Raw genomic sequence first — 12,537 nt, forward strand, 5'->3', positions numbered from 1 at the left:
CAGTCGCCAGAGCAGCTCTAGAAAAGCACAGATTTAATGAACTGAACTTGTCGGGAAGTTGGCGTTCCCCTTTAACTTCTATTTTGTTTGTTTACTTTTATCTTCCAATCTAGTCGTTTTCAACTGATTTTTTAGAAGTGACCATATAGTGTGAATGTGAAATGGAACTGTGCAAATGTTTAATAAAGAAAGACTCGACTTCTTTTGTCCTTTATTTTATTGGTAAAAATGAAATAATTAAGTAGCCATTTCTATTAAATTATGCATAGACAGGACTTGCTAAACTATTTGAATACACTTTTAATATTAAAGTCTTACAGGGGCGGCACATTCTTCCTTCTTCAGCTTGTCTGATAAACGGTCGATAAATCCTGGACTGAAAAAGATTACAGATTAAAATCGACCTCTTCATATTCAGCGTTACAGGAGTTTCTTAAAGGGCAAACCGGTGAAACATAACAGATTCTTTTTCTACACATGGAAAAAAAATACCAAATAACAAGGTAAATCTTCCCCAAACCCCCACAAACCGCCACAAACCGCCACAGTTGTAGTTTTTTGTCTGTAGTAGAAACACAGTGTGTATTATCCATGAGTGATCCAACAGAGAAAGCAGTTTATTTTTTCTACAGCAGGGTTTAGTCCTCAGCTGGAAAGGCAGAGATGGGCCACATCTGTAAAACATAAAAACAATTAAAAATAAGCTACAATCAACAATATCAGGTCAAATGTTTAGATAAAACATCTACAAACCTAAAAATGCTTTTATTCACTGTTAGAGGTATAATTTAAGTTTAAGTTTGAAACAACTGGTGCTGTAATGACACGAGTATTTTTATTTATGCACAATGAGGAGGATGGTTAAAGAGGCAAAACATCTCCAAGCATCAAACACGTAGGATTTTGAGAATTTTAAGATTCCACTTTATAACTAACAAGCTGTAAAATGTGTCTGGTGTAAAAAGGATATTGATAAAGTAAAAAACTGTATTAATACTGTTGAATAAAATAAAGGATTTGTGATGTTTTGGGAACAACACCAGGAATAAGAACAATAATAAAAACAATAATATTATCATTAAAAATAATAATAATAATAACAATGATAATGATGAAATTTTAAACAATAAAAGTATTAATGTAAATAATAACAACAATAATATTACAAACAATACCAACAATAATAATAAACATAATAATAACAAAACAAACAACAATAATATTATTAGTACTGATAATAACAGCAACAATATTACAAATAATAATAATAATAATAATAATAACGACAACAGCAATAATAATACCTTTGATGTTTTTTGTAAATACAGGATTTAGTTTCTTATTTATTTTAATTCTTTTTGTGTTGGATTTGACTCTTTAATAAACAGATTAAATGCTTTGTAAGCAATAAGTAAGCAAAGTGGTAAATGATAAATGATACAGTGTCCAAATGTAAGTATAAAATAAGTTTGTTTACTATATATAATATTACATAGGTTACAGGTCTGAATGAATACAATTTATTAATAATTATTAGTGAGGTTTAGGAGTAACAGAATAAACATCTATATTCAGTTCAAAATACAAAAACAAAACAGTATATAAAATAAAGACGTGCACAACATCAGCATGCACATGTCCACAGAGTGACTCCAGACAGAGCTGCCACATGCATGCTCTCCTGTGGGTCAGTCGGGGTCAGTTTGGGTCCATTTGGGTCAGTCTGGGTCAGGTTTACTGATGAGGGCAGTTAGTGCTTCGATCCGCTCTGTGATTTTGCATAATCTGCAGTTTGGTAAAGATGGAGTGAGTTCACATGTCTAAAAGGAAGCACGTGTTAGCCCTCAATGGGAATCAGGAGGAACTGAACACAGACCAGGGAAGGTTCAAGATTACGCTGATTCAATCCTCGGCTTCAGTGTTTTCATATGTAATAAAACATTAATCATAACACATGCTGAACACGAGCAAACACACGAGCAAAAGCTTTCAATTCATACAACACAGAACATGCAGTGAATGAACAGGCAAACGTACAATATAAGGCCAAAAGTATTCAGACGCCTGATCCTGAGCTGGTCGGACGTCTGTTTAAGAAAGAAACTGTAATAAAACAGAGCGACGTCTACATGATCTTTTCAGCTAGAACTACAGCCGGTCCAGACTTAAAAGTGTGTCTGTGTATGGGAATTTGTGCCCGTTCAGTCGACAGCATTTGAGTGGCTGGGTGCTGAAAGGGTCCTGTAGAGACCTGCTGACTTATTTTCACTTAAAAAAATCAACAGAACGTGCAGTTTGACCAGGAGGTGTCCACATTTCTGCATAAGACAATAATAATAAAGTAAAATATGAGTCTCAGAATAAAATATAAAATATTGTAACATGCATGCAGATGCATTTTACTGCTCGAATAATAAAGACCACATTCAAGTCTTGAACACGACGTTCAAACAGTAAAATATCACGTCCAAGTGCAAAAAATAAAACAACAAACAAACTCCAAGATACAGCAACACAATCATTCTGAAATCCCAAAGAAACGATGGTACCATGCTTTAGGAGAGCTTACCTTCGTCCGGTCTCCTACACTCTAGTCGTGTTGTACTCTGATTCATGTTTGTTTAGAGACCCAATGAGGCAAAACCTGAAACATCCACCGCTCTCATGTTTAATATTCATTGTTTAATAATCATTATTTACATTAATATTCATCTAATCAACTTCAGAATCAAGAATATGCACATGCAAAATCATCTTCATTATTAATCAGTTATGCACTTGTATTATCTTTCTAGACTATATTTTTATTTTTCTAAGTGACATCTAAATATATATGTGCTTATTTGTTAGTATATTTACAGTAATTAACTCTAGTGTAAACACAAACACTAAACCAGACTCTTCCTCTAGATGGCGCTGAAGTGCCGTTTCTACATCACCCCCCCATCTAGTCGTATCAAATCATAAATGTATTATGATTATATTTATTAGGAACACCTATCTGATGCATTTATTGATTATTTTACAAGCTACATCCACCATACAGATAAATGTGTGGATATACAATGACTGACTGTCACCCAACTGGAAAGAGAAAAACTGCACAAAACAACAACCAAAATATAAAGCCAGCGTGATCGGCCTGTGACCAGAAACTGTCCACTGATGACAGACTAGACTGTCCATCTACAACCTGCACTAACAGGGCATGTGTTCCTAATAAAGAGGCCGGGAAGTTCCAACAGGAATTAATATGAAAATCCCAACAACATTGCTGCACCTGCTATGTTTATATATACACAGAACAGCACGCACTACCATGTTTGGACATCATCCGGTCAGTTTGGGTCCTGTGTGTTTGCTTACCATAATGAATGGGTTAGAGGGGTTTGACAAAGTGTCCATTACAGTCAGTTATTGTATACCCACAAAGTTCAAGCTTATGAAATAATCTGCAAATGTACAAACCAGCTGGTGTACCTAATAAAGTTTATAAAGCAAAACATTTAATATCCTGTTTTTGTCTAATAAAGATAAAAAGTAAAGCTTAAAAGACACAAAAGCATTAAAAAAAATAAACAAAAAAACAGAGCAAATGGAAAATTTAGAAATAACAAAGAAAGAAACTTCAGCAGGAAAATAAAAACAACAGAAACGTCTCGTCTGCTCGTTTGTTGTTTGCCGAAATGAGACGAGTCGACCGGGAGCAAGAAAACAAGAGAAATAAACTCAAACCAGAACCAGAACCAGGACGACGTTCTCCTGCTGGTGTTCAGAAGTCGAGAGGTACTGACCGCTGCACTGCCTTGTCGTGTCGGGACAGTCGGTGGCTGGTGGTCGGCACTTCCTCGTCCAGCTCGTCGTCCATCTCCGGCTCCTCCTGCGCCGCGTAGCCGTGCTTCATCACCACGATGCTGCGCCGGTTATCTTTGACATGATGGTGGTGGTGATGATGGTGATGATGATGATGAGGATCCATCCCGGAGGTCGATTTGGCCCGGCCGCAGTGGTGCTCGTGGACGCAGCGCTTCTGAAACGTGGTCTCCAGGTCCTCCGCCAGGTCGGCCAGGTCGGCCAGGTCGTAGCGCCGCGGCGTGTCCTGGAAGGCGTCCTGCAGGTCGTCCCGCTGCATGACGTACTTCTTCCTGGGCTGTTTGATCTGCACCATGACGGAGACGACGAGCAGGACCAGGACCACGCAGCAGGTCACGCCGATGATGCTGCCATTGGTGTTGTTCAGGTTATCCAGGATGTTCGCTTGCCTCTTCTCTGATGAAACAGGTTCAAATATTTTTGCATTCTGATATCATTTAGACATTTCTACAGGGCTTCACTCAGTGGGTCTTCTCCCACCACCCCAAAACATGCGGAAAGTGGATTGGCTACTCTGGATGACCATTCTAGACACTAAGGACAGTGGTAGTCTAGTGCAGGTGATTCAAACCCTAAAATGAGTTGCAGACAAAAATACTAATTAAATAAATGAATTTTAACCGGCACATAAAAAAATGAACTTGTACACGATCGCCCCCTTGTGGAGGCTTTACGCTACACCTTGTAAACCACAGTGGGACCAGATTGCCATCGTTTTCATGTGTTTTTATGTGTTGCCTGGGTCGTGCTACAAATCATGGATGTTCTGGTCTAGTTGGTCAAGCTTTTGGGCTATCAATTAGAAGACTGTCAACCACTGTTGGGCCCTTGAGCAAGGCCCTTAACCCTCTTAGCTCCTGCGCTCTGACCCCAGCTTCCAAACAAGCTGTGATATATGGAAAAAATGTCATTGTACTGAACACGTATATATGACAAAAAAAGACGTTCTATTCTATTCTAGTCCAGTCTAGTCTAGTCTAGGATGATCTCCTAATTTTGCGTGAACCAAAAAGATCTAAAAGGTCAGAGCTACCTCGAGACGTCCACCTCACAGACCTTATCAGTACAGTGTCAGATCTTTTACCTTTCCTTGTTTTAAAGACAGCAAAACTAAACAAAATCACAACATTTCCCCTGCACTGACCATCCTCATGTTCCATGGGGGGGTTTTGGTCCTGGATTCTGTTGCTTTGAGACAATGTCCATTGTAAAAAGCGCTATACAAATAAAAACTTGACTTGACTTCCACCCTCCAGCCCAGAGCGCCTCTTATAAATCAGTGTTATTTTCTCATGAGACCTGGTCTATACCTCGCTCTTCTGTACAAGAACATCAAGGACTCATGAAATATCCCTCAACACCTGATCGTGTTTTATATCGGCGCTCAGAAAGAGGACAGGACGTTCAGCTCACCTTTGCAGTGGTTTTCGTCCCATGGGTAGACACAGTTCTGGATCCCGTTACACACCAGCGAGTTGTTGATACACATGTTGCTGTGGCAGAAGAACATATCAGCCTCACACGGAGCTGCAGGAAAAAACACAAGAAAATATGATTCACAAAGTCACAAATCAATGATGTAAACACAACTGAGCGTGTCTGAGGGAGGGAGGGTTGGCTCGGCCTGACCAGATTAACCTGTTAGAGCGAGTGTTGAATGAATGAATGAATAGGTGAAGCTGCAGGTTGAATGAGGTGTGCAGATGAAAGGATGCTGCACTAGACTCCTTAGACATCTCATATTTTAATAAAGGATCATCCTAATATAATCGGAGAGCCTCCAGGCCGCAGTAAATGAAGCTGTGGAGATATTAATGTCGTTATTCCCAGGGAGAACAACAACAACAGAGTGAATTTGGATGATTAATTGTTGAAAGATTTTCGTTCTGATTGGAAATTAAACGATGCTGTAGTTCATCTCTTCACCACCAGGATTTGATTCTCACACAGAACACGTGACCTGAACTGCTGTATCGTTTACGACGCTAGTTTAGCTTGTGTTGTGATTTTACACCAGTTTAGTGGTTTAGCTGGTCTAGCAGATTATACTGGTTTGCTCATTTGGTCTTTACTGGTTTTGATTTAGATAGCCTGATCTATTATTCCGGCCACCTCATTTATTTGTGACTTGTGACTGCTCCTGCGTCTGTAGTTAAATATAATAAATATAATAAATGTGTGTGTGTGTGTGTGTGTGTGCGCGTCTCACGTTCTTTAAAGGTGGTGTACAGGATGCGGAAGCGGCTGCGCCGGCTGTGCTCGTCGGCCCACATGCGCACCACGCCCAGCGCCGTCCTCAGAGTGACGTCGCTCGCCACCGTGCTGCAGAATTTACACTTCAGGTCCTCGACGGAGCCGCTGCCGTCGTACACCGCCACCGAGTTCCTCTTACACTCGTTCGAGTTCTGCATCTCGTAGTCCAGGAACCGCAGGTAGATCTGAGGGACGAATAGAAACACAGAAGTTTATTTACTGGACAATGAGGTCCATGAGGGCGTGGTTCAGTCTGACTGGTTTGGTGTGGAGAAACTTCAGCGGCCTGCACACGAGCACCATCAGCACGAACCGAAGCGTCAGATGTCAGGGGGACGACGGGTCTGTCCGAAAACCTAGCTCTCTCTTTACACAGACGCATTTCCCATCATCCTACACTCCTGAGAAAGGAGGAAACGAGACACAAAAATCTCCGTCTGAGTTCCACTGGCGGCACTCAAAATAGAACCGAACCATCAGACGTGACAGGTAAATTACAGAGCTCCACTTTTACTGAGCGACAGCGTGGCGCAGTGGCTCAGGGGGGGGGGGGGGCTGTCGCCTCACAGCAGGATTCGATTCCCTGGCCTTTCTGTGTGGAGTTTTGCATGTTCTCCCCGTGTCTGTGTGGGTTTCCTTGGGGAGCTCCGGTTTCCTCCAACAGTACAGTGACGTTCAGTCAGGTTCACTGGAGCTACTACAAAAGTGTGTGTGTGTGGTGTGTGTGTGTGTGTGTGTGATGTGGTGGACTGTTTGGGCTGTTTCGCCCAACAGTGACCCTAAGGTTTAAGGGCCTCGCTCAGGGGCCCAACTGTCGAGGATGAATTCCAATCGACTACGACTGGACCAGGTAAAAAAAAAAAAAACAAGGAAAATGAGCAATAAAGAATTTATCACGTTTTTAAAAAAGGGAGGAAGAACATGCAAAACTCCTGACAGCCAAGAGCCGTGGCGCTCAGCGAAGGACCTTCGAATGCGACTCACGTCACTCGGACTCGTTATTGCTGGATGTATTAGCGTCACAGCCTTGTTTACTCCAGTGCGCTCTAATTAGCCGTCCTCGCTACGGTTTTTCAATTAGCTAGCTTCTCCTCGCCGCCGCTCTGGAATACATTAGCGCCGGGAGGGGCGTCGCCACACACGCGTCCGGGTTTGGCATGCAGATCACGTCGCCGCTGAGCTAACGTGCTAATGCACCGGTGTAGAGCGAGGGCGCGAAGTGCTGATGGCTGGGAATGACGAGAAGCCCTGACTCACGGTGGACAGTCCGATTCGTCCCAAAGGTGTTCGCTTGGTGCAGGCTACTAAAGTTCTTCCATGGTAACCTCGCCAGCTTGTGTTTATGGTCCTAAATTTGTACAGGGGCGCGGTCACGCTTTAACAGGGTCTCCTTTTTGGAAGGGCGTGGCCAAAAAGGGCGGAGTCTCTGACCTTGGAGCGGGGAGGAGCTCGGATGATCCAGCTGCAGTCCACGGCCTCGGTGGGTGAAGCTTTACCCTCTCTGACGATCTGCTGGGACTCGATGATGCCCTCGGGTCCGGTCATCTCGAATTCACACGCTGCAGCGAGAGAGGAGGAGCGTCAGAACCACAAGGAGGCGCCGCTGGAACAAGAAGGAAGATCGAGGGTACTTACCGGGGAGAGGTTTGGGGACGCCCATGTCTTTCAAGTCGGGATCTGAAACGGAAACGGGACACATCAGTGCCGATTACAGTATTGAAAACCTGCGAGTCACGCTATGCTCTACGTTTTCCTCCACCACTCCCGGTGGCACCTCGACCGCTGTGGTCTGTTGTACCACCTGGGTGCCGCTGTTCTGGTACGTACCAGCACTGTTGGTGTGTGTGTGTGTGTGTGTGTGTGTGACCCTGTCCATGTGGGTTATTGGTGGTTTTTAAGAGCTCCTGTATTTTACTCAGGAGAAAAATCGAAGCGGCAGGAAGTCGATGAGATTCTGACCTCGCGGTCGGGTGAGATCAGCTGGTGCAGCGATTGATGGTTCAGGGTTTTGGCATCGTTTACGGCGGGAGTGTATTTCCCCGGGGCGTTTTCTCATTAGCTAAACGTGTGTGTGAACTTACACACCGATTCAGGGACCGAGAGAAGCTCCCGGGTTCCACGTTTATTTAGGAGCGTGGAGCGGCTGACGCTCGTGTGGTGATGACCTGCCCTGCTCCCCACTGTTTTTATTTAGCAAATAAAGCAGCGATGTTTAACACACACACACACACACACACACACACACACACACACACACACACACACACACACACACACACACTGGTCTGGATCTGTATCACTGAGGTACCGTGAGGTTTGAGGAACGGTTCAGAACGTCCATGACATTTCTGGGTCAGGGTCACAGTTTCCATGGAAACACTGGGCATGAGACTTCGGTCAATCCATCCCTCAAACATCACCAATCGTGTCTGTATGTGGACGCCTGACCGACTGATAACACCACCAGGGATCCGAACCCTGAATTGAACCCTGAATCCCAGCGGTAATGAGCTGGTGTAATTTAATGATGCTGAAAGCAGATTTTTTATAAATAATAATATAAAAACTGATGTTTAATAAATAATAAAATAAAATAAAAAAACTGATTTTTTATAAATAATAAAAACAGATTTTTAATAAATAATAAAAGGAAATTTTAATAACTAATAAAATAAAAACTGATTTTAATAAATAATAAAATAAAGCAGATTTTTAAATGAATAATAAAATAATAATAATAATAATTAATAAATAAAAAAATTATAAATGCAGGTTTTTAATAAATAATAAAATAAAAACTGGTTTTTAATAAACAAAAAATAAATAAATGCAGGTTTTTAATAAATAATAAAAGCAGGTTGATAACACCACTGAGGGCCATCCACGATCAGCCGCCTCTCATTCAGGCGCCACGACCGGCCAGCAGAGGCTGCAATTGTGCCAGCAATGAGGAATCCTTTCTTGACCGTTTTCCCTCCCCACTACAGACAGCCAATCTAGGTGCCTGGCCGGCTGATAGCACAGCTAAGATTCTCAGTCGGTAGAATGTGCAGATGTTTACAGATGTGAGTACAGATGTGAGTACGGCTATAAGTATGAAGATCCTCACAATGCTGCTCTGTTAATTTCCTGCTCCACCTGAAACGATTTGTGATCATTAAATTCCTGGAACTGAAAAGGTCTCGTTCAGGTTCCACCATAAATCACCGTCTGTACCTCACGTTTGACGCCGTTACCCTCCTGCAGCACTAACAGACTCCGCCCGGCTCTTAATGGGACTGTAAACGATTAATTGGATGGTGGGGATGATTCAGTGATGATGCTTCGTCTCTCTCGGGGCTCGTACAGACGCAGCGCTGGCTCAGCTCGGCTCATTCCTCATCACTCACACCGCTTAGCATGAGCGACACGGTTAGCCTAGCTAACACCACCCAGCGTGTAGCCTGTAAAGATTCTACATTATTTAAACCAAAAGTATGTGGACACGCCTCCTAAACAGATCTTCTAATCTACACTTAATGAACAATAAAATCAAAGCAGGTTTTAATAAATAATAAAGTAAGAGCAGGTCTCTAATAAACAATAAAACAAAGCTCTGAAAAATGATGTTACGGTGGACCTGCCGGCCTGGCCGGGCGCTCACCGATCAACCAGGGCTCCACACGGCAACCACAGTGTGTGAGGAGTTTCACTGGTGCAGGCAACCCAAATTATTTACCCAGATTTATAACACACAGCGTAATTGTTGAAGCGGTTCTCATTCTCGTTCTCCATCTGAATCACAGCAGGAGATGCTACCGCTAACACAAAAACACCAGCACGGCTTATAATGTGTTTACTAGAGAACAGAACAGCGGTGGGTCGCGAGAGGAGAATTTTTAGGCATACCCGAGTCCCAGCACATTCCTCTATCTAGTGTTTCTTTCCGGGGACTTGGTAGGTAAACGGTAGCGGCTTTTTGGCGTTTTTGTGGGTGCTATGACATGTTCTCTGTAGAGTTCCTCTCTTTATTCACTGCTGAGCTCAAGGTGGACAGAGTAGCTGGTGGAGTCGCACAAACCACAAACCACATCACTCTTTGGTTTCCTCTTGAGTCGTTCCTCGTGCTTCCTGAAATTTCAAGCTTCTGTGGGCCGCCGTCTGCTGGATCTTCATCAGGAGAATCGGTAAACGTTTAGCCTAGCGCCTGTTTTTCAGCAGCGTGAAGCTGAATCTAGAAATATCTGATCGCTGCCCTGAAATCGCTGCCTCCACCAGACCAGACGCTGAGCCTCGATTCGAACACGAAGCCGTAATCAGATCTCTGCTCCGCCCGACGCTCGGATCGATACGGGCGGCGAGGCTTTTCATCACGCCGCTCCTGAACGCTAGCGGAGCAGGACCCGCCGCTCCGAGAGGAAAATTAGCGAGAGGTAATTAAAGCGGACGAGATTCTTCTTTCATGGTACGGAGAGTCTGAACGTCTGATAGTGAAGCTCATTTTCACATCCACCGCCTTCAATTACTGCTGAGCCAAAAAGATGATTTATTTTACACACACGTGACCTGGTTCTGTTTTTTTAATGAGTTTGTGTCTCTAAACCAACAAACTTCTAATTTTAATTATTTAACTTAATTAATTAATAAAAACGAGGGAACACGATGAACCAAACTGCATCTACAATGTAAGGACAAAAGTATTCAGACACGCCTCTTCTAACTATCCAATTCATGCATTCTAGACACAACAGTCGCTAAAATTCTATGCTTCTAACTTTGCAGCAACAGTTTAGGGAAGGTGCTTTCCTGTTCCAGCATGATCGAGCTCTATACAGTCATGAAGAAAAGCTCCCTGAGCTCAGCCCCACTCAACAGCTCTGGGATGAACCGGAACTTCAACTGATCGGTCAGTAATCAGCACCCAGCCATACAAACGCTGTCATCTTTTGACTAAACAGGCACAAATTCCCACACACACACTTCTCACTATTTTAATATGTTTTTAAATGAGACGTCCGACCAGCTCACAGTCAGGCGTCCAGATACTTTTGCAGACGCTGGACGAGACGGCCTGGACCACAAAGTAGCTCAGTGGGGTTGAGGACAGGGGCCCCTAAGAGCAAACACAGGGGTCCAGTCATGCAGGCCGATCCGAGTTATTGAATATACCCTCCTCGTACACCATCGGTGTCTCCAGCAGAGGAAGAGGAACCGGCTACGACTAAATTCCTTTACTGAGAGTCACAAACTGTTCATGACAGGATGATTAAATTGATCGGACGCCGGCGGCGCTGCAGCAGATGCACCATTTGCATTAGAATATGATGAGCTGTTCGATCCGATTCATCTTCATTACGGCCGCGCGTCTCCTTCCAAACTCCTCAAAATAATCAACTGAGAAACACGATCAGCCAAAGCGGCCAAAAGTATGTGGACACCTGGTGTCTGATCGTGAGCTTGTTAGGATGGAACATGAAGCGTTTATTTGTGATATATACTACAAGTCTTCACGTGTACATCACAGTGAAGTGCTTTTTCTTTAAACGATGGGGTCGGAGGACAAGGGTCAGGCATTGTACACAGAGCAAAGCAGAGCCGGGATTCGAACCCACAACCTTATAACAGACGGATCAGAGCTCTACCTACTAGGATAGCACTGATCCTCCTTGTTGGACATCCCGTTCCAAAATCACGTGCAAACATGGATATGGAGTTTCCTTGCTCCATATCACAAGGGCTTCTTGTGATATTTTGAATCGTGTCTGTGGGGATTTGTGCCCACCAAGTCAACAATACAGAAAATCTGACCTGTATTTAACGTTCTGAATCAAATCAAAGCTGATACAAATGCTAATCATTTTGGAAAACATGTTTATGCTCGGGTGTCCACATACAACTCGCCATGTATTATTTGTGTGTGTGTGTGTGTGTGTGTGTGTGTGTGTGTGTGATTTGACGTCTCCTTTAACACCTAACGAGAGCGTTCACGCCCGAGCACTTCGCCTGTCACAACACACCCGCGGCGCTTCAGCCCAAAACGTTTAATACAGAACACACACGGCGTTGGGGTTCACGCTGCAATTACATCCGCTTCGGAACACAATTTCACGCCACAGTGGTGGAGCTCCGAACGCAGCATCGGCTCCAGAGTTTCACTTCAGCAAAAACCAGGGTAATGATGTGTGTGTGTGTGTGTGTGTGTGTGTGTAATAAGCCCTATTGTGGAGTTTGCATGTTCTCCCTGTGTCTGTGTGGGTTTCCTCCGGATGCTCCGGTTTCCTCCCACAGTCCAAAGACGTGCTGTCAGGTTAACTGGAGATACCAAACTGCAGCTAGGTGTGTGTGTGTCCTGTGATGGACTGGTGATCTGTCCTGGGTGTTTCCCGCCTTTTGCCCAGTGAACTGTCGCTCTGTTCTACTAAACGGGGAGTC

At 43.6% G+C, this 12,537-nt stretch overlaps 1 protein-coding gene across 2 annotated transcripts in view; it reads right to left on the reverse strand.

Annotated features, from left to right (window-relative positions):
- Positions 1-210: 210 nt before the first annotated feature.
- neto1l (neuropilin (NRP) and tolloid (TLL)-like 1, like) overlaps positions 211-12,537 on the reverse strand; it is a 34,324-nt gene continuing 21,997 nt past the window's right edge. Inside the window, exons 5-11 of one of the 2 annotated variants that reach the window (XM_062985887.1) lie at positions 7,762-7,803; positions 7,558-7,685; positions 6,083-6,311; positions 5,287-5,400; positions 3,795-4,269; positions 2,570-2,644; positions 589-674 (exon numbers count right to left, since the gene is read on the reverse strand). In XM_062985887.1, coding sequence (XP_062841957.1) covers positions 2,584-2,644; positions 3,795-4,269; positions 5,287-5,400; positions 6,083-6,311; positions 7,558-7,685; positions 7,762-7,803 — 1,049 coding nt within the window. In that variant the 3' untranslated portion in view covers positions 589-674; positions 2,570-2,583. Of the gene's footprint in view, positions 675-2,569; positions 2,645-3,794; positions 4,270-5,286; positions 5,401-6,082; positions 6,312-7,557; positions 7,686-7,761; positions 7,804-12,537 lie in introns of both variants that reach the window. The other variant, XM_062985886.1, reaches the window with a different exon arrangement.

Source organism: Trichomycterus rosablanca, chromosome 23 (assembly GCF_030014385.1).
Source record: "Trichomycterus rosablanca isolate fTriRos1 chromosome 23, fTriRos1.hap1, whole genome shotgun sequence".
Classification (NCBI taxonomy): Eukaryota; Metazoa; Chordata; class Actinopteri; order Siluriformes; family Trichomycteridae; genus Trichomycterus; species Trichomycterus rosablanca.